The sequence below is a fragment of the Ixodes scapularis genome, unplaced genomic scaffold (assembly GCF_016920785.2).
Source record: "Ixodes scapularis isolate PalLabHiFi unplaced genomic scaffold, ASM1692078v2 PGA_scaffold2__306_contigs__length_199485367, whole genome shotgun sequence".
Lineage (NCBI taxonomy): Eukaryota > Metazoa > Arthropoda > Arachnida > Ixodida > Ixodidae > Ixodes > Ixodes scapularis.
Window position 1 is genome coordinate 39,554,218 of NW_024609857.1, and position 22,126 is coordinate 39,576,343.

Sequence of the window (22,126 nt, forward strand, 5' to 3'; positions counted from 1 at the left end):
TGGCTCTATTCTTAAGGAAACGATCGTAGAAAGCCAGCAAGCCCAGAAACGCTTGCAGTTCCGTTTTTCCAGTCGGCTCTGGTGCGTCCAAGATGGCCTGCACTTTTTCATCCGTAGTATGTACTCCCGCGGCGTCAATCTTGTGACCAAGGAACTGTGGCTTCGCTCACTGCGAAGTGACATTTTTCTCTCTTGAGCCGCAGACCTGCGTTTCCCAGTTGCGACAGTACTTGGTCTAGACGTGCTGCATGTTCTTCGCTGTTCTGTCCACTCACGATAATATCGTCCAGGTAGACGCTTACTCCCGGTATGCCAGCTAACGTCGTTTCCATTGTACGCTGGAAGATAGCTGGCGCTGCAGATATTCCAAAAGGCAAGCGTTTTACTTTGTACAAGCCTTTTATGGTATTGATGGTCAGAACCGCCGCGGCGGCTTCGGACACTTTCAACTGCTGTTAGGCTTGGCACATGTCCAACGTCGAGAATACGGTCCCTCCTCTTAGGTTCGATAGGACTTCTCCTGTAGTTGGTAGCGGGTAGGATGCCTTTTTTGATGCGGCATTGACTGTACTTCTGTAATCGCCACAGAGTCTGATTTCACCACCCTTTTTACGGACAAGGACAAGAGGAGTGGCCCAGTCTGAATGCTGTACTGGTTCGATTATTCCTTGTCCTTCCAGTCGGGAGAGCTCCTGGGTGACTGCTGGTCGCAGTGCAAGAGGCACCGGGCGGGCCTTGCAGAACTTGGGGGTCGCTCCTTCCTCCAATTCCAACTGCACCAGGGGTCCAACGTATCCCGAAATGTCCTCCTGGAATACTGCGGAATGGCTTTGCAAAACCGCCTGTACTTGTGGTGGCGTGTTCCGCTGTTGCAATTGGTTTATTCCCCGTACTCTGATGTGGAGAGCTTGGAACCAATCGCGCCCCAAGAGGTTGCAGCCGGATCCCTTCATTACCAGAAGCGGTAGCACAAAGTCCTTAGACTTGAATCTGACGGCAGCTTGGAAACGTCCAAGGAGTTTTAGTCCTTCTCCGCTCCAAGTGTGCAATTCTGTGTCGTCGTGCGTAAGCTTCGGCGGATTCCGGCGCCATGTGTTGCGGAAGGTTTCCTCGCTGATCAATGAGCAGGCAGCACCCGAATCCACTTCGAATACGAGCGACTTGCCATCAATTCGAAGTGTAACCTGGAACTTGGGGACGTCTGCAGTCAACAAGCCAGCTTGTTAAGCTCATAAAATGAGCATCCAGGGCTGGTTGCTGCCCCGCTCGTTTCCTCTGACGCTGCCGTCATGTGGTTGGCTTTCTTGCGTGTCTTGCTTCCTTGTTGTGTTTATGCCGACAACAGCTACACCACCGAATAATAACTGGTTTTATTCGGTGACGGCCATCAGCGACCGCTTGTCCTGCTGCCACTCGAAAGTCCCTGCACGCGCTCTCTGCTCTTGCACGCACGTCGTGCTCGTCGTCGTCGTCGGTACACTAGTTCAATTGCGATCGATTATGACACTTCTCCCCCCTTTAGAGACAGTCACCATATCGGTCAGGCAGCCTTCTCAGGCGTACCGGTCTGGATGATGCTCCGTCGAGTTGCGTGCTAGAGACTGGTACTGGCGTATTGTGCTCGACGTTTTCTTTTGGTGGTTGACCGTTGATTGGAATAGTCCACTGGGGCACTGGGCCTTGAGCTGACTTTATACTCGTGTCCTCTAGACACGCTTCCGCAACTGGCTGGTTTGATTGTTGGTCAGCTCGGTTGCTGATGTGGTCCTCATGGCGCCGAACAGCCCCTCGCTTCGTAGCGACTAGCCAGGATCGAGATCCCATCCTCGTCGCCAGTGTTGTGTTTATGCCGACAACAGCTACACCACCGAATAATAACTGGTTTTATTCGGTGACGGCCATCAGCGACCGCTTGTCCTGCTGCCACTCGAAAGTCCCTGCACGCGCTCTCTGCTCTTGCACGCACGTCGTGCTCGTCGTCGTCGTCGGTACACTAGTTCAATTGCGATCGATTATGACACTTTTCCTCCCTTTAGAGACAGTCACCATATCGGTCAGGCAGCTTTCTCAGGCGTACCGGTCTGGATGATGCTCCGTCGAGTTGCGTGCTAGAGACTGGTACTGGCGTATTGTGCTCGACGTTTTCTTTTGGTGGTTGACCGTTGATTGGAATAGTCCACTGGGGCACTGGGCCTTGAGCTGACTTTATACTCGTGTCCTCTAGACACGCTTCCGCAACTGGCTGGTTTGAGTGTTGGTCAGCTCGGTTGCTGATGTGGTCCTCATGGCGCCGAACAGCCCCTCGCTTCGTAGCGACTAGCCAGGATCGAGATCCCATCCTCGTCGCCAGTGTTGTGTTTATGCCGACAACAGCTACACCACCGAATAATAACTGGTTTTATTCGGTGACGGCCATCAGCGACCGCTTGTCCTGCTGCCACTCGAAAGTCCCTGCACGCGCTCTCTGCTCTTGCACGCACGTCGAGCTCGTCGTCGTCGTCGGTACACTAGTTCAATTGCGATCGATTATGACAAAAACATTTTTGGTTGCGGCCCTGTTTACAAATATGGTATATGTGTGTGTGGGCGTGTTTTTTTGTTTTTTTTTTAAATCCTGGGTGGCGGGCTGGCAGGCGCACTCGCGTACGGGTTTTAGCCTTTCTGCACAGCCGTGCACGCCGCCCAGGATCAGATTTTTGTATGTAAATAAATATTATTATTATTATAAATGAAAAAAATCATTTTTTGTCGTCTGAATAGTTTTTTGTGCAAACACTCTGTAATCACAGAATCTCAGTTTGGCTTTAGAAAAGGAAGATCTACCGAATCTGCGCTTCTTTTGCAAAAAGAAATCATATTACAAAATATAGAAAGCAAACTCTTGACACTTGGCATCTTCATTGATTTTAGTAAAGCCTTCGACTGTCTCAATCATGGCATACTCATTGACAAACTAAGTAGGTATGGTATACGCGGTCCATCACTTTCACTTCTGTATTCTTACTTATATGAACGTAGGCAATCTGTAATCATCGATGGTCACTTCTCATCACTGTTGCAGATTAAGTATGGCGTGCCACAAGGTAGCATTTTGGGTCCGTTGCTCTTTAATATTTATATCAATGATCTTGTGAATATTTCCGAAAATGTCAAATTTGTCTTGTATGCCGACGACACCAGTCTGTTCCTCAGTGACGCGGATGCGGATAACCTAATAACCAAAGGAAATTTAATTTTGTCTAGATTTTTTTTGTGGTCGCGAATAAATGGCCTATATATTAATGATACAAAAACAAAGGCAATTTTATTTAAACCGTCCAATAAACAGGTAAATATAAATGAAACTCTCCATTTTCAATCCACGCCGATTGAATTAGTGAAAGAACATAAAACATTAGGTATTATATTTTCAGATAACTTACAGTGGGATAAACACATAAACCAGGTCGTCAGCAAATTATGCAAAATTGTAGGTGTGCTTGCACGTTGTCGAGCCATTCTCCCCGAAAAAATAAAACTACAAATATATCATGCATTATTTAAATCCCAAATATCCTATTGCCATCTCGTTTGGGGCACGACCACAAGGACAAATCTGAACAGAATATTATTACTACAAAAAAAAGTTTTGCGCTTTGTTGGAAACGTTCATTTCTTAGCCCACACAGAGGCTCTATTTTCACGATACAAAATTATAAATATACATCGTTTTTATGAGTACCTTTTGACTCGATCATTTCTTTTTTCTTCCCCTGAATCTATTAATTTTCTGAAACAGACATCGGGATTAATCAAAAACATACCCACCATTTGCACCCGCTACTCCGAGGAATGGAAAGTGTTTCCGTTTCGCACGAACTACAGTTACCAGTCTTTGAAACATAATCTACCCTCATTGCTAAACAAATATTGCGTAGATGACGTGGACATCTACAATATAAACCCTAAGTCATTGTACTTACTTTTTGTATAGAGCTGTTTTCGTTAACCTGTGAAACCTAGGTCTCTTTTATATATGTATTTTACGTATTGCTGTAAATCTCTGCAGTTATTTTTGTATCGCCATAGCTGTCTGCCAAGTGCACGGGGCCCGGACCCCGTCAAGTCAACATTTGTTGACTTTTTGTCCGTGGCTCCGGCGTCTGTAACCCATACGGATGCAAAAATAAAAATTATTATTATTATTATTATTATTATTATTAGTCTTTTTTCAGAATTTTGGACCCGTCTTTCTTTTCTTATTTCAACCGAAGCTAACCAGACATCCCTTGAGTGTACAAATAAACTGCCCTAATATCATAAAAACAGAGTAAATGCAGATGCGCCTCGTCCACAACTGGAAGATGTAATAAATCCCCCAATATGGTGGCTCTTAATGGCATGATGATTATAGTTTAACAGGATTTTGCATAAGGCATTTTTAAAATATTTCAGAAACAAATACGCAACCAGAGGTAAAAGAACACCAAGAGCAGGCTTATTTTCTGTATGACTGCACGTGGCGTTCGCGCAAGCAGACTCGGTGCTCCATTAATTGCACACTCACGCGCTCAAGTAACTGCCTCTTCATTTTTTTAATGCAAAAAGGCAGAAAAGATGCGGCGCGGTCTTCGGCCGGAAATTCGATTACGGCCCGAAAGTCTAACACGACGCATCTCCCTCGTAAGTGGTGCGGACAAATGAAGACGGAGGACCCTTTGACTCCCGGCGTCGCGTCCCAGACGCTATGCACAACGCAAACTAGCCGAGAACAAAGAAGTCGTTTCCCGGAATAGCGGTCGACTTCAACTCGGCCGACGACGTCGCGAGGGCGACATTTCGGGTGCGTCGGTATTCAGTAGCTCTATTCGTCAAGTCGACTTAAACCGCGAGCGACGCAAATCTGAAACGACGGACGGTGGGTGGAACGAAGGAGCGAGCGAGCGGAGCCGTAGGAGGCAGCCTGCCTCGAAACGGCATTTCGGTTGTGCGTAGCCGTTTCTGTAAACTATCCTTGGACTGCACTCCCTAAAACTCCAAATCGACCGACTGAAGAACTCTGAAGTTCATTCGGTGCATCCTCAAAACACACACAAAAAACAAAACGCGAAAAAATTACGTTAGCACCAGAAAAAAAAAAAAAAAAAAAACTTTTAGCCTTTTCACTTTGGTGAAGACGGAAGACCAGCGAAGCTGTACTATAGCCAGCCGGCAATGGCCAGGCGGCGCCACGAGAGTGCTGCATTCAGCGCCACGAGCGGAGGCGTGTGTGTTACTGGGGCGGCCTGTCTGCCCGTCGGGCCGTGGCGAGCGGCGGCGATCCCGATTTCAGCAGTCCTCGTGTGTACGTGCGCGCCGTGTACCTGGTTCTTTTATGCGTTTTTATTAAGACCATCGGGAGCCTTGATAGGTCGAAGTGTTTATAACATATTCTAGAGTTGTCAATTGAACACCAGTTTGAGTTGTCTTCACCACTATATAATAATCGGCGCCCGATCGGTATGTGCTTCGCTCGTCTCCCAGGAAGTGACACAACACAACGAGAAGGCAGCGAATCGGTTTACTGTACTACCCGGTTGCCCATCTTCGAGAGCCGGCAGTCCGGTCGCCCGTCGATCTGTGAGCTCGCAGTCGGAGTATGTGTCCAGACCTGCGGATCGTACTTCCCGTACGCCCGCGCGGCGTAGGCTAGCCGTTCCGGGCTGTCACAGCCAGGGTCTCGCTGCGGAGCCACTCCGGGATCGTCATAGCCCAGGCCGGCATAGCCAGGGCTCGCCGTTTCCGCCAGTCCTGACCCGAACCTCGCTGGTGGAATGCTCCCGGGGATTGGCATAGCCAGAACGGCTCTATCGTTCCTGCCCGGCCCCAGCCTCGTGCAGCACGCTCTTCCTCTTTCCTTGCTGGCTGGCCCCCGCTCGCGCCTCGCTCGGCCGTCCTCTCCTCCCGACGCCCACACACTAGAATAAAATTTGGGTAATTAGAACCAAACTCTGCATGCTAGAGAACCGTACGCACATTGCAAAGCCTGGTGTAAAAAGGCGACAGGCAACAAAGTGTACGTGTGAGAAGGATATTTACGCTTCGCCGAGCTTCTTCTAAATAAAAACTTTAGCACCCCGGTTTCCACACGCCCGTCACATTTTTTACCAAACTCAGCAATAAATTTGGTTGCTGAAACAAACAAAACTTTGTGCTACAAAAATTCACTATTTGAAAACTCGCAGGTTTGGAAGGTTTTGGTTGCGACCGCGCGTGCCGAACGGCATTAGGAGTGCCGAAACGGGTCGACGGGCCTTTCGCTTGAAGTCCTCATCGCCCGATTCTCGACGTCACAGCGAAGTAACAATCGGCCCGATTGCTAGTGTTCTGTATTTCCCTACGTGGGCGGCCTAAGCGACTCGTAATACAACTTGTATAAATATGTTATTTTGCCGAGCAGTCTGCAAAACGAGTTCGTGAGACCACTTTCCAAGCCTGCACATATGTTTTCGTTCACTTCCCCCAACAGTTTCTGCAAAATTCACTTACTTGATGCGTTGCTCTGCAGTAATCCACTTCTGTCGTTGTGTCGCTTCCCAAGATCTCGAAGTAAAGCGGTAAAGTTTGACGCTTGAGTCACCTTCGCGACTGTGGCTGTCTTTTACGCAGCAGTAGCAACGTTTATTTTTTGGGGGAACTCTAGGAGGCAAGCGAGATGTCACAGGAATCCGTAGAGGTCATAGAGACGTGAAAATTGGACTTACTTTTACGAAAAACAGTTCCAAGAAAGCTCACGCCGATCCGAGACGCCACGTTCACACGCGGTTTCTGAAGGCGCCCGCCCGCAGCCCCCACGACCCGCGTCCTCCTGGCTTACCCAGTTTCTTTATTTTGCAGCCGCTAGATCTGCATTGCAGGTTTCCTATGATGGGAATTAAGTAATGTCCGGCCGTAAGTCGGCAAGCCAGAGTAAAAAAGATGGAGAGGTTGCCGCCACCTATAAGCGACGGCGGCAACACGACAACCGGCAAGCCGGTTGTCTGGAGTTTAGTGTCGGGAGTTTAGTGCCATCATTTGTTTGCTGACGGACACGATACTGGGGAAACCAACCCCCAATAGCTCCGCTGTAAAAAAAAAAAAAAAAAAAAAAGAAGTTAAGAAATATACGAAATACTCAAGCATGCTCTTCCTTTCGGTCATAGAAAAGGCTCGTTTAATGCGTCCTCTGAAAGTGTATTCTGGTGACCGTGTTCGCGCAAGAACGTCAGTGGTGCAAATTTGAATCTGTTGCGCGTTGTGGGTGCGTGCAAGTCGATCGTCAAACATTATTCCGCCAGATCCCGAGATAGGAGTATTATCAAATATGTCGCTATAAGTATATCCCCTCTGAGTTAATATATATACGAGTGAGAACCCAAGCCCATTGTTCTATTTGCATACGTGCCTAACACCAATATTTAAAATAAAGTTCCGATTTGATAGGATCCCGAATCCACCTGTGTGTGAGAACCAACCGATGAAATTTGTCAAAATCTGAAGTGTGTGTGAGAAGCGAAAGAAAATAAATTTTAGTAATGTACTTATTAAGCTTCCAAAGCTAGTTGTGCGAGCACATGTGGCTGAGTAGCAAGACCAAGCCAGGTGCGTGAGCAGCAGCACGAGCCTGCACCACTGTGCACGCAGAGCTAGCGCAGCGCAGAAAATTCGATGCTGATAATGCACTACTTTCAAGTTTACAACTTAGCAACCCAGACTACGATCTTCACAGTTCAGCAAGCGCAGATTTATCGCTTCCGAATACGAGCAAACAACGCACCCTACGCATTAACTACATTAACGCGGAAAATGGCATCGTCAAGAAGACATTCTTTTAAGGAACATGGGCGTCTGGGCTGTGGCTATCGCACACCAGCGACTTATAGGTAGGGTGTACTAGAACTAGGAGGTGTGCTGACTGCATTGGAATCTCCATACGAGCTACGCGTCGAGTGACCAAATTCTGCCACAGGGGTCTAGGGTGGCGCTGCTAGTCACAGCGGGGCCAGGAGGCCGGCCAGGCAGCGTTTACCGCTCATTCACACTGGAAGCGGATCCGCGTTCGCAAAGCGGTTGCGAACGCGGTTGTATAAAGATCCAGTACAATTGCACGCGCAATCGATGGCATCGAGCGCGCGTGCAATTGCACTGGATCTTTATACAACCGCGTTCGCAACCGCTTTGCGAACGCGGATCCGCTTCCAGTGTGAATGAGCGGTTAGTGAGGCCGGCTTGTGGTGTGTTGGTGTGACTATTTCCTCTCGTTTTGCGGTGTGTGTGAAGCGATACAATATTGTGTGGCTGCTATCTGCGCCGAAGAGACAAAGGGACTTACAACGATGTCAAATACGGAGAAGAAAAAGATGGAGCAGTGCTGTTTTGTGCCGCGGTGCAATGTGGGCTACAGCTAAAAACTCATGCAAAGAGAAACGCTTCTTCTTTCTGAAGCCAAGCAACGCCTCTTTGTTTGTAAATTAAGATCGTCTGATTAAAAAAAAAAATGAAGATAAAAAATAGGTGTAAAGTTACGCGGCTTATACACCATGCAAAAGAGAGTCTGCGTACAGATTCGAACGTGAGTCACTACGAGATCCGTGTTTCCAGAGCCACATGGCAATGAGTTCAAGGGGGAAACTTGACGTGCGGCATTCGAATCACGGATATTGCGGTTACTCGTGGTTGCAGACTGTCGTTTGTATGATCTATGAGCAGTGTGGCTCCGGCTTGCAGCAGTGTGACCCCGGACTGGAACGTTATCTTGTGACATCAGCCTACAAAAGGAGCAACCGCCCACTTCTCGGACGGGGTTCGGTGCCGGCATGGGCAACGCAGCACGCTTACGCTTCCTTCTGCTGCAGATCTTCGCTGCGGCATGGGCCGTCGAAGAGATGCCTCATCCCCTGACTTCCAATCAACGCGGTTTTGAGGAAGGCAGCCAATTCCCCTCGTCACCGACAACATCAGCGGACTTCTTGCCTGGCGAAACGTTCGTCTGGCAACGGACTGGAACGTTATCTTGTGACATCAGCCTACAAAAGGAGCAACCGCCCACTTCTCGGACGGGGTTCGGTGCCGGCATGGGCAACGCAGCACGCTTACGCTTCCTTCTGCTGCAGATCTTCGCTGCGGCATGGGCCGTCGAAGAGATGCCTCATCCCCTGACTTCCAATCAACGCGGTTTTGAGGAAGGCAGCCAATTCCCCTCGTCACCGACAACATCAGCGGACTTCTTGCCTGGCGCAACGTTCGTCTGGCAACGGACTGGAACGTTATCTTGTGACATCAGCCTACAAAAGGAGCAACCGCCCACTTCTCGGACGGGGTTCGGTACCGGCATGGGCAACGCAGCACGCTTACGCTTCCTTCTGCTGCAGATCTTCGCTGCGGCATGGGCCGTCGAAGAGATGCCTCATCCCCTGACTTCCAATCAACGCGGTTCTGAGGAAGGCAGCCAATTCCCCTCGTCACCGACAACATCAGTGGACTTCTTGCCTGGCGCAACGTTCGTCTGGCAACGGACTGGAACGTTATCTTGAGACATCAGCCTACAAAAGGAGCAACCGCCCACTTCTCGGACGGGGTTCGGTACCGGCATGGGCAACGCAGCACGCTTACGCTTCCTTCTGCTGCAGATCTTCGCTGCGGCATGGGCCGTCGAAGAGATGCCTCATCCCCTGACTTCCAATCAACGCGGTTCTGAGGAAGGCAGCCAATTCCCCTCGTCACCGACAACATCAGCGGACTTCTTGCCTGGCGCAACGTTCGTCTGGCAACGGACTGGAACGTTATCTTGTGACATCAGCCTACAAAAGGAGCAACCGCCCACTTCTCGGACGGGGTTCGGTACCGGCATGGGCAACGCAGCACGCTTACGCTTCCTTCTGCTGCAGATCTTCGCTGCGGCATGGGCCGTCGAAGAGATGCCTCATCCCCTGACTTCCAATCAACGCGGTTCTGAGGAAGGCAGCCAATTCCCCTCGTCACCGACAACATCAGCGGACTTCTTGCCTGGCGCAACGTTCGTCTGGCAACGGACTGGAACGTTATCTTGTGACATCAGCCTACAAAAGGAGCAACCGCCCACTTCTCGGACGGGGTTCGGTACCGGCATGGGCAACGCAGCACGCTTACGCTTCCTTCTGCTGCAGATCTTCGCTGCGGCATGGGCCGTCGAAGAGATGCCTCATCCCCTGACTTCCAATCAACGCGGTTCTGAGGAAGGCAGCCAATTCCCCTCGTCACCGACAACATCAGCGGACTTCTTGCCTGGCGCAACGTTCGTCTGGCAACGGACTGGAACGTTATCTTGTGACATCAGCCTACAAAAGGAGCAACCGCCCACTTCTCGGACGGGGTTCGGTGCCGGCATGGGCAACGCAGCACGCTTACGCTTCCTTCTGCTGCAGATCTTCGCTGCGGCATGGGCCGTCGAAGAGATGCCTCATCCCCTGACTTCCAATCAACGCGGTTCTGAGGAAGGCAGCCAATTCCCCTCGTCACCGACAACATCAGCGGACTTCTTGCCTGGCGCAACGTTCGTCTGGCAACGGACTGGAACGTTATCTTGTGACATCAGCCTACAAAAGGAGCAACCGCCCACTTCTCGGACGGGGTTCGGTACCGGCATGGGCAACGCAGCACGCTTACGCTTCCTTCTGCTGCAGATCTTCGCTGCGGCATGGGCCGTCGAAGAGATGCCTCATCCCCTGACTTCCAATCAACGCGGTTCTGAGGAAGGCAGCCAATTCCCCTCGTCACCGACAACATCAGCGGACTTCTTGCCTGGCGCAACGTTCGTCTGGCAACGGACTGGAACGTTATCTTGTGACATCAGCCTACAAAAGGAGCAACCGCCCACTTCTCGGACGGGGTTCGGTACCGGCATGGGCAACGCAGCACGCTTACGCTTCCTTCTGCTGCAGATCTTCGCTGCGGCATGGGCCGTCGAAGAGATGCCTCATCCCCTGACTTCCAATCAACGCGGTTCTGAGGAAGGCAGCCAATTCCCCTCGTCACCGACAACATCAGCGGACTTCTTGCCTGGCGCAACGTTCGTCTGGCAACGGACTGGAACGTTATCTTGTGACATCAGCCTACAAAAGGAGCAACCGCCCACTTCTCGGACGGGGTTCGGTGCCGGCATGGGCAACGCAGCACGCTTACGCTTCCTTCTGCTGCAGATCTTCGCTGCGGCATGGGCCGTCGAAGAGATGCCTCATCCCCTGACTTCCAATCAACGCGGTTCTGAGGAAGGCAGCCAATTCCCCTCGTCACCGACAACATCAGCGGACTTCTTGCCTGGCGCAACGTTCGTCTGGCAACGGACTGGAACGTTATCTTGTGACATCTGCCTACAAAAGGAGCAACCGCCCACTTCTCGGACGGGGTTCGGTACTGGCATGGGCAACGCAGCACGCTTACGCTTCCTTCTGCTGCAGATCTTCGCTGCGGCATGGGCCGTCGAAGAGATGCCTCATCCCCTGACTTCCAATCAACGCGGTTCTGAGGAAGGCAGCCAATTCCCCTCGTCACCGACAACATCAGCGGACTTCTTGCCTGGCGCAACGTTCGTCTGGCAACGGACTGGAACGTTATCTTGTGACATCAGCCTACAAAAGGAGCAACCGCCCACTTCTCGGACGGGGTTCGGTGCCGGCATGGGCAACGCAGCACGCTTACGCTTCCTTCTGCTGCAGATCTTCGCTGCGGCATGGGCCGTCGAAGAGATGCCTCATCCCCTGACTTCCAATCAACGCGGTTCTGAGGAAGGCAGCCAATTCCCCTCGTCACCGACAACATCAGCGGACTTCTTGCCTGGCGCAACGTTCGTCTGGCAACGGACTGGAACGTTATCTTGTGACATCAGCCTACAAAAGGAGCAACCGCCCACTTCTCGGACGGGGTTTGGTGCCGGCATGGGCAACGCAGCACGCTTACGCTTCCTTCTGCTGCAGATCTTCGCTGCGGCATGGGCCGTCGAAGAGATGCCTCATCCCCTGACTTCCAATCAACGCGGTTCTGAGGAAGGCAGCCAATTCCCCTCGTCACCGACAACATCAGCGGACTTCTTGCCTGGCGCAACGTTCGTCTGGCAACGGACTGGAACGTTATCTTGTGACATCTGCCTACAAAAGGAGCAACCGCCCACTTCTCGGACGGGGTTCGGTGCCGGCATGGGCAACGCAGCACGCTTACGCTTCCTTCTGCTGCAGATCTTCGCTGCGGCATGGGCCGTCGAAGAGATGCCTCATCCCCTGACTTCCAATCAACGCGGTTCTGAGGAAGGCAGCCAATTCCCCTCGTCACCGACAACATCAGCGGACTTCTTGCCAGGCGCAACGTTCGTCTGGCAACGGACTGGAACGTTATCTTGTGACATCAGCCTACAAAAGGAGCAACCGCCCACTTCTCGGACGGGGTTCGGTGCCGGCATGGGCAACGCAGCACGCTTACGCTTCCTTCTGCTGCAGATCTTCGCTGCGGCATGGGCCGTCGAAGAGATGCCTCATCCCCTGACTTCCAATCAACGCGGTTCTGAGGAAGGCAGCCAATTCCCCTCGTCACCGACAACATCAGTGGACTTCTTGCCTGGCGCAACGTTCGTCTGGCAACGGACTGGAACGTTATCTTGTGACATCAGCCTACAAAAGGAGCAACCGCCCACTTCTCGGACGGGGTTCGGTGCCGGCATGGGCAACGCAGCACGCTTACGCTTCCTTCTGCTGCAGATCTTCGCTGCGGCATGGGCCGTCGAAGAGATGCCTCATCCCCTGACTTCCAATCAACGCGGTTCTGAGGAAGGCAGCCAATTCCCCTCGTCACCGACAACATCAGCGGACTTCTTGCCTGGCGCAACGTTCGTCTGGCAACGGACTGGAACGTTATCTTGTGACATCAGCCTACAAAAGGAGCAACCGCCCACTTCTCGGACGGGGTTCGGTACTGGCATGGGCAACGCAGCACGCTTACGCTTCCTTCTGCTGCAGATCTTCGCTGCGGCATGGGCCGTCGAAGAGATACCTCATCCCCTGACTTCCAATCAACGCGGTTCTGAGGAAGGCAGCCAATTCCCCTCGTCACCGACAACATCAGCGGACTTCTTGCCTGGCGCAACGTTCGTCTGGCAACGGACTGGAACGTTATCTTGTGACATCAGCCTACAAAAGGAGCAACCGCCCACTTCTCGGACGGGGTTCGGTGCCGGCATGGGCAACGCAGCACGCTTACGCTTCCTTCTGCTGCAGATCTTCGCTGCGGCATGGGCCGTCGAAGAGATGCCTCATCCCCTGACTTCCAATCAACGCGGTTCTGAGGAAGGCAGCCAATTCCCCTCGTCACCGACAACATCAGCGGACTTCTTGCCTGGCGCAACGTTCGTCTGGCAACGGACTGGAACGTTATCTTGTGACATCTGCCTACAAAAGGAGCAACCGCCCACTTCTCGGACGGGGTTCGGTGCCGGCATGGGCAACGCAGCACGCTTACGCTTCCTTCTGCTGCAGATCTTCGCTGCGGCATGGGCCGTCGAAGAGATGCCTCATCCCCTGACTTCCAATCAACGCGGTTCTGAGGAAGGTAGCCAATTCCCCTCGTCACCGACAACATCAGCGGACCTCTTGCCTGGCGCAACGTTCGTCTGGCAACGGACTGGAACGTTATCTTGTGACATCAGCCTACAAAAGGAGCAACCGCCCACTTCTCGGACGGGGTTCGGTGCCGGCATGGGCAACGCAGCACGCATACGCTTCCTTCTGCTGCAGGTTAGTCCTCTTTATTTAGAAGTTGCTCGTTATTCCTCGAAACGCCAGCCGGCATCGTTCCCCAGTGTCCTTGTAAACTTGTGTTCCTGGTGTCGCAATTTTCTGTCAAATCCTTGTGCTACTCTTCTAGAATTTACATTGATCCTCTCCGGCGACGTTGAACTTAACTCCGGGCCCCTTACGGACGCCCAAATCCAGAAATTGCTGAAGGCAGTTGACCTACTACCAAAACTGGATAAAGGACAGGAAACTCTAATAAACGATGTGGCAGAAATAAACCGGAATCAGGTTCGACTCGACAAAAAAATCGAAGCCCTGAGTAAGAAATTCACTGCGATGGAAGCGGAAATAGCTTTGTTAAAAAGCTTCAAAGATGATATGCAGGAAATCGGTGCCCTCTCAACCAGTCAATCAGCGCAAGTTGCTGCGGTCTCCTCTAGACAGGATGACACCGAAAACAGATCAAGAAGAAACAATTTATTATTTTACGGAATCAATGACGAACCTAGCGAAACGTGGTCCCGTTCTGAATTAAAGGTAATTGAGTTCTGTCAAAAAAATCTAGAGGTGACCGTGGCAGGGAACGACATCGAACGTGCTCACAGACCAGGCCGCTCAAATTCAGAAAAGCCAAGACCAAGTATTGTTAATTTTCTATCCTTCAAAGTCAAGCAGCACGTTCTATCCCAAGGATTCAAACTAAAAAACAGTGGCTTCTCAGTCGGCGAAGATTTTTCGGACAAGATTAGATTTGAACGCAAACAGCTGTTGGAGCATGGAAAATCACAGGAAATGCCATATAAGCTACGTTTCAATAAGCTCAGTATTGAAGGGGTAGACTATTTTTATGATAGCGCTGAAGGATGCGTAAAAGCAAAAAAGCCTAGCAGCTACCGTATCAGGCTCGGCATAAGATAAGAACCACGCGCGAACTTGCTGTTATGATTATAAATTGTCGTATAGTATCAAAAATAAAGTGGAAGAGTTTTCCGATCTTATCGCTCTGACAAAACCCAGTGTCGTCCTTGGTACAGAGTCCTGGTTGGATGACACCATTCGTGATACTGAGGTTTTTCCTTTTGGTTATGTTGCGTACCGCCGAGATCGAAATGTGCATGGTGGAGGAGTTTTTGTGTTAGTTCATGAATCCCTTCAAGGTTTTGAGATCAGAGTGAATGGTATCAAATGTGAATCTGTTTGGTGCAAGATTGCGCCAGAAAATGGAGAATTTACAACAGACGGTTCTTTCTATAGACCTCCTGGCCCTGACGAACGCGCAATGTTTTCTCTATTTGATGTTTTGTCAAGCATAGATGCACCCAATCTGGTACTTGGAGGCGATTTCAACTTCCCAGATGTGGAGTGGGCAGGTGGTCAACCCGTAACATTGAATACCACTAAGGCATATAAAACGTTCCTTAACTTTGTTTCGAGTTTTGAGTTGCACCAGTATGTATCCTTCCCTACAAGATTAGGTAAAACAAGGGCGACAACTTTGGACTTGCTTTTTAGCAACAGGGAAGGCCTAATATCGACTGTCTCTAGTCTTCCTGGAATTAGTGACCATGAAGTTGTAGTTGGACGAATAACCAATATATGTGGAATCAAGAGGCCACATTTACCTAGGAAAGTCTTCTTTTACGAACGCGGCAACTATGAAGGTATTTCCAATAACCTATGCGACTATTTCTCTGAGTTTAGAGAGCTTTCTCACCAACTCGACTGTGAAGCTCTTTGGAACCTCTTTAGAAATAAAGTAAACTCCTTAGTCAATGCATTCATTCCTTCCAAACTACTCGGTTGCAGGCGACGTAGAGACAAGCCGTGGATGAATGGAGAACTGCGTACCTTGGTTAAAACGAAGAGGCGTGCATACCTGAAATATCGACAAAAGAATGACACATTTTCACGTTTACAATTAGCCGAATTAAGTGAACAATTTAAAACAAAATCGGATGAATGCAAACTGAAATTGCATTCCTCTCGACGAAAAACTGAGAAAAAACCCGAAAGAGCTTTGGAAATATGTTAAGTCAAAAAATAAGGCCTCAATCGGCATTGCCCCCATTAGTGATTCCGGGCAACTTGTAAGTGAAGAAGAGGAAAAAGCTACACTCTTCAATAATTATTTCCATTCCGTATTTTCATCCGTAGTTAACACGGAGCATCTGATAACTCGCGAAGGGTTCCTTGACAAGATGGATGAAATCGAAATATCTTACGACGGAATACTAAATTTGGTGAACGGATTAAAGCTCGACAAAGCAAGTGGTCCCGACGGTATACCCGATCGTGTTCTCACATCATGCTCTGGAATCATCTCATCTTACTTAGAAGTCCTTTTTAAAAAGTCTCTCTCGAGTGGACGGCTTCCTAGCCAGTGGAAAACAGCAAACGTAGTGCCCATACATAAAAGCGGCCCAAAAGACCATGTCCAAAACTACAGACCTATTTCACTCCTTTGTACGTGCTCCAAAGTAATGGAACACATAAATTATTGCAACATTTTTAATCACCTGGAAAAAAACTGCTATCTTACTACCGCACAACACGGATTTAGAAAAGGGTTTTCTTGCGACACGCAGTTGGTTGAGTTCTACCATGACCTTGCAACTTCATTTGATAACGGGCTTCAAGTAGATTGCCTTTTCCTTGATTTTCAAAAAGCATTCGACACAGTACCTCACGCGTTCATTATCTATAAACTAGCAACGTTAAACATTCCATCCAACATTCTTGCGTGGCTCAGCGATTACCTATCTCATAGAAAGCAATCTGTTTTAATCAGCGGCAAAAACTCTGGTAATGTTGGGGTTACGTCCGGAGTACCACAGGGGTCTGTATTGGAACCACTTTTATTTTTAATTTTTACCAATGATATCACTAACTCCATACAATCGAAAATACGGCTATATGCTGATGACTGCGTACTTTATTCTGAAATTCATAACACATCCGATTGCTTGACTTAGCAGAAAGATATCTGTCGTATCTCTGCCTGGTGTGAAAAATGGGGAATGTTTTTGAACCTAACCTAGTGTAATCATGTATGTTTCACGCGCAAGAGACAGCCTGTCACCTTCAAATACGTTATCAGCGAAATGTATTCACCAACAGTTTTTGAATTCAAATACCTCGGTGTCTATTTTACAGAAAACCTTTCGTGGGCCAAACACGTGGACTACACATTTACAAAAGCGACCAGAATGCTAAACTTTATTAGACGTAACTTTAAAAATTGTCCCAAGTTTACCAAACGAACGCTGTATCTAACCTATATTAGACCAATTTTAGAGTACGCCTGTGTCTCCTGGGACCCCCACCAGGCCTACCTTGTCAACCAGCTAGAGGCAGTTCAAAATAGAGCAGCTTGTGTTATATCGGGTAATTATAACTTCGGATCAAGTGTGACTCAACTAAAAATAGAACTTGATTTAATTCCATTAATCCAGAGAAGGTGGTCTATGCGGCTAAAATTTTACTACAACATTTTTCATAGTTATCTCGGCATTGACAAATCTAAGTACATGCTGCCTGCCCACTACTCATCAGGAAGGCGTGATCACTCCAAAAAAGTTCGAGAGTATAAATGTAGAACGGATGTGTTTAAATACTCCTTCTTTCCATGCACAACGAGCACCTGGAATTCGCTGCCAGAGGAACTAATTTCTACAACTTCTGCCACTTCTTTCTTTAACCATGTGTTAAGTGATATTTCATAAACCTAAAAACAATTGATATTATTATCTCATGTTCGGCCTCGCGCTTTTTGTACTTTTTTGTACTTCTTTTACTTTTTGTACCTTTGTACTTTTTCTCAAATGTACCCCTCCTTCGCAATAATGCCTTTGTAAGGCGATGCGAGGTATTCTGAATAAATTAAGAAGAATGTGGGACCTGAGTGACATGTCAGAGAAATAAAACTTCTCTAAGTGGGATTGCTCTTCAATAAAGACAACAGACGAAGTTGCTCCGCTTGTTTTTCCAGTCTTTGTGTTTGTTTTATGATGCATGCTCACTAGATTAAATATCAATTCAGACATTTCCTGGTCGATAAACTTTGACTGAGAATGCAGAAGTCTCGAAAAGCTCGCGTTTATTAATCCATGCACACAAAAAAACAAAAAAAAAACGATATATACACCAGAACAAAAACTAGGTATTGAAATGTCTGGAAAATGAACAGTTTCCAGAAATATAATTAAAAGAGCTTTTGCACTAAAGTGGAGAGGAACGTGTCGCATATCATGTTATAAACTCAAACGTCGCTTTCTTAATGCTGGTATGTAAGATGAGATGGACAATCATACTTGCATTACAACAGAAGGGAAAAAAATTAAAAAGCGAGATTATGTAGGCAACTCGCCGCTTCCAAACGGTATTTGCGCTTTAAATATAAGCTTCTTCCGCTTGCGCAAGTCTCGCTTTTTACAGGTTTGTGATATAGAAGGGAACTTGCTTTTTTTCACAACCGAGCAGGCAAAAACAAAGAATACGCGTCCATTTTCACACCGAATAAAGCATATCTGCTGCGACCGCCAGGCCTGTCAGCCGTTAGGCGGCCGCGCTCCGCCCCACAGTGCCCTCGCATTCAGGGCACTCGTCGCTCGTATATGACAAGCGTCGTTCGTATATGAAAACCACGAGCCTTGAGCATGTTTCAAGCGTTTCCCTTTTTTTTATTTTAGCGGGCACAGCAGGGCGCAGCACGAGCTGATCGGGATTTCGACACTAGCGTCATGCGCGGCTTTCAGCACCCTTGGCTTCACGCGGCCGATGGGGCACCGCTGCTGCTTTATTTTGCTACTCCTAGTTCTAGTTCACTCTACTATACACGATTGCAAGCTGGGCGACTGGCCGCCGCCATGTCTCTGCTCGAGCAGGCACGCCCGTGCGATTACGAGTTTGCCAAAGCTACGTTCACCCGCGCGTTGCACGCCCTTGCACGCATGGGGCACCACTTGTGGCGCCATGCTTGCAATTGTCTATTAGCGGCGAGATGTTTCGGTGGCGCCCTCCTATGGTTCCCCCTTGTGACGTCATTACCTTGCGAACAACAAGTTCAATGGTGTTTGTAAATAGCATGGTGAAAGCCTGAAATCATTGCGCACTCAAAGCAACACTGCCAACACCGTCGAAATTAAAGTTCTTTCATTCCTCTTATTTCCGTCGATGGTATACCCTTTCCGACGTCATAGTCAGCTTTTGGGCCAATCGTGGAAGGCCGACCACAGCGACGCTCTCGGTCGCGCACGTCGCTAATAGACGAGGGGGATCGGTGGCCGAGTGGTCTAGCGCACACCAGCTCGGAGCACGTGGAGCGAAAGCTCGCGCTGCAGAACCCAGGGATCCTGGGTTCGAGCCCCACCCCTGCCCGTTTCGATCTGGATGAGCATCGTACCGGCGTGCGGTCGTGTATCACTACTGCGTGGTGCACGTTAAAGACCCCAGGATAGCCGCTGTACTGCACTGGCTAAATTGCTCATCTACAGCTGGGAGACTCGTCGCCCCTGTGAGGCAGACCAAGTTCTAGGCTGTATAAACACACACACAACCCAATTTTTTCTACTATAGACGCTTTACACACGCGCCAAATTACAGCTGCCATTGCTGACCTTCTCTCGTCTTTTCCAGAGGCCGAGCCACTGAAATGGGCATTGACCAGCCTCCACAAAGGCTAATGCTGGGGAGAAGGACACAATAAAATCTGAAAGGGCAGTAACATCGTCTGCTACGGTAATGATAAAATGAAGTAAACGAAATAAGAGGAAACAAAAAGCGAAGGTCGGTTATGGCGGCGCCTATGCAGAGCTGCTGCAAAGCGTCTATACTCCGTTTCACCTTATGTTGTACCGCAGCGAAGGCTAGAAGCGCGAGCTCATAGCGTTGGCAGCTGCCCTTGGTGCACGGGAGCTTGTGCCGCCGAGATGTGCCCTATAGAGCAAGGAGCTCGCGCTTGTAGCCTTTCCTGCGGTACAATACAAGGTGAAACAGAGTATATTAGCGGCGAGATGTTTTGGTGGCGCCCTCATATGGTTTTCCCTCGTGACGTCATCACCTAGCGAACAAGTTCGATGGTGTTTGTAATTAGTATGTTGCAAGCTTGAAATCATTGCGCTCTGAAGTCAACACTGCCGACACCGTCGGAATTGAAGTTATTACATTACTCTTATTTCTGTAGATGAGAAAACCTTTGCTTACGTCATAGTCAGCATTCGGCCAATCACAAAAGGGCAACCACAGCGACGCTTTCGATGGCGAACGTCGCCAATAGGGGAGGAAACCGAACAATAGCGGGCGCTTAAAGGAGCTGTGCAACGATATTCAATTGGAATGTTTTTCTCTCTACACTAGCTTACTGGCACACCTCGGACTCAAGGATACTCACACGCAACACCATTGGCCAAGAAACTCCTTTGTTGTGGTGTAATTTCAAGGACAAAAGCGATCATTTTCATTCAATCTCTCCTTTGCAAAATTTGATGACGTAACTCGGGGATCGCAGTACACCCAAGTGACGATATTTGAATGCGGTTCACAGATTGGACCCGAGCATTGCGTGGGCACTCGACTTGGGCTCGTGACAATTGCTAGCTCGAGAAGCATTCGGGTTGTGACCCGTGTCCAATCGCTGCAACGACGACAACAGCCGAGCCATAACAATGTCTGGAACTCAGCGCGTGTCCTGCGCTTTGCCAACCCCTGCGCGTGGCTATGATCAACACTGGCGGCATATAATCGGCTCCAGATCACGTGGCCGCTTGTTCTGGCTGCGAGTTGAGGGGGTGAACGCCGCTCGTTTTTCTTAAATTTTTTTCTGGGACTTCTATTGCGTGGGGTGAAAAACGAACGCGTGTTTCATAGGTCATTAACGTTAGGGATCCGATTTAAGCGGTATTTGTGCACAGTACAAAAATTGTTGCATCGCTCCTTTAAAGACCCGTTCACACACGCAGCGGAGCGCTACAAGCATAGCGCTAACCTCGCGCTAAGCGCGTGCTGACGACAGCGTTCACCAGCTTTGTATCGCACCGTCAAAACTGTTGCTCATGGCATACGATAAGTAGCTGATGGCACGTGAGGAGCGCTACATCAGCGCTTCGCTGCATGTGAGAACCGGCCTTTATCGAGCTTGTTGTCCCTAAAGTGACTTTAATTGTCCCTACAGCCCAACGTTTACCGATGACAAAAAAAAAATTAACCTCGCCGAGTACGGTCTGGGCACGAGCGCTTCGCTCTGACCAGTGCTTTGGTCGCACGAGGAGCGGCCTTCAAATTGTCACCTTCGATTTCTCAGATCAAAAACAAACAAGAAAATACGGTTTGTGTTCCCCACAGCTGAAGCGTACCATTATTGGCGACGTGAGCGATCGAAAGCGTCGCTGTGGTCGGCCCGCCACAATTGGCCGAATGCTGACTATGACGTCAGCAAAGGATATCAAATCGACGCAAATAAGAGGAATGTAAGAACTTCAATTTTGACGGTGTGGGCAGTGTTACTTTGAGAGCGCTATGATTTCAGGCTTTCACCATGCTCATTACAGACACCATTGAACGTGTTCTTCACAAAGTAATGACGTCACGAAAGGTAACCAAACGAGGGCGCCACCGAAACATCTCGCCGCTAATAGGCGTGACTGTTCGATCTGCTTCCCAATAGGGGTCGCAAATATTCTGAAAATATGCCGGTCTAACCTAGGTCGCACCGTGCCATCTATCAGCTCAACGGACAATGCTCGAATTTCAGCGGGCACGCATTGCATGGACTCAAAAAGGATTGCCCAAAGTTTTATTCACTACGTTTGAATCCTGCGGCGATGTGTTGGTGTAAGCAAGCTTCCAGAGGCTTCACCTTCTTTGGGAAAGCGATGGAAGGAGTGCGGTGCTTATAGCGCGAAACACGTGTTCGACGAAACCTTCCGATACGACGTGCGGACTGACGGAATGACCGTGAGAGGCGAGGGTTTTTGTAGCATCGGAGAGCGTTGAAAACCCTCGCCTCCGACCGTCGTATTGCGTGGTCGGACGTCGGATCGGACGGTTTCGTCGTACATGTGTTCCGCGCTTATGAACGTTGGTGAACGCGCAATGTCTGGTTCACGCGTTTGCACAGGTTGCGTTCAGAGCGGCCTGGCAACGCGGGGATACGACCCAGACAACACCCGACATCCTCAGGACGTCCTCAAAACGTACAAACGTCCTCACGGTTTTCAAGACGTCCTCAGGACATCCTGAGAACGTCAGTCGCTGGATCATCCTAGAAACTTCCTTCTGAGGACTTTTTGAGGACGAAGGATACATAGTTAGTGATAATATATACGTCCTTGTTTGCGTTTAAAAAAATGAATGAAATGGCGGTAGTATAGAAAGTT

At 49.3% G+C, this 22,126-nt stretch overlaps 1 protein-coding gene across 1 annotated transcript; it reads left to right on the forward strand.

Moving 5' to 3' along the window:
* Positions 1-13,457: 13,457 nt before the first annotated feature.
* Positions 13,458-14,672, forward strand: LOC115320665. Its single transcript, XM_040212705.2, has one exon. It carries the CDS (start codon positions 13,458-13,460, stop codon positions 14,670-14,672), a length of 1,215 nt encoding a protein of 404 aa, XP_040068639.2.
* Positions 14,673-22,126: the final 7,454 nt, after the last annotated feature.

Excerpts from the sequence above, each read along its gene's own strand:
- LOC115320665 (XM_040212705.2), top strand. The coding sequence starts at position 13,458 with ATGGGCAACGCAGCACGCTTACGCTTCCTTCTGCTGCAGATCTTCGCT.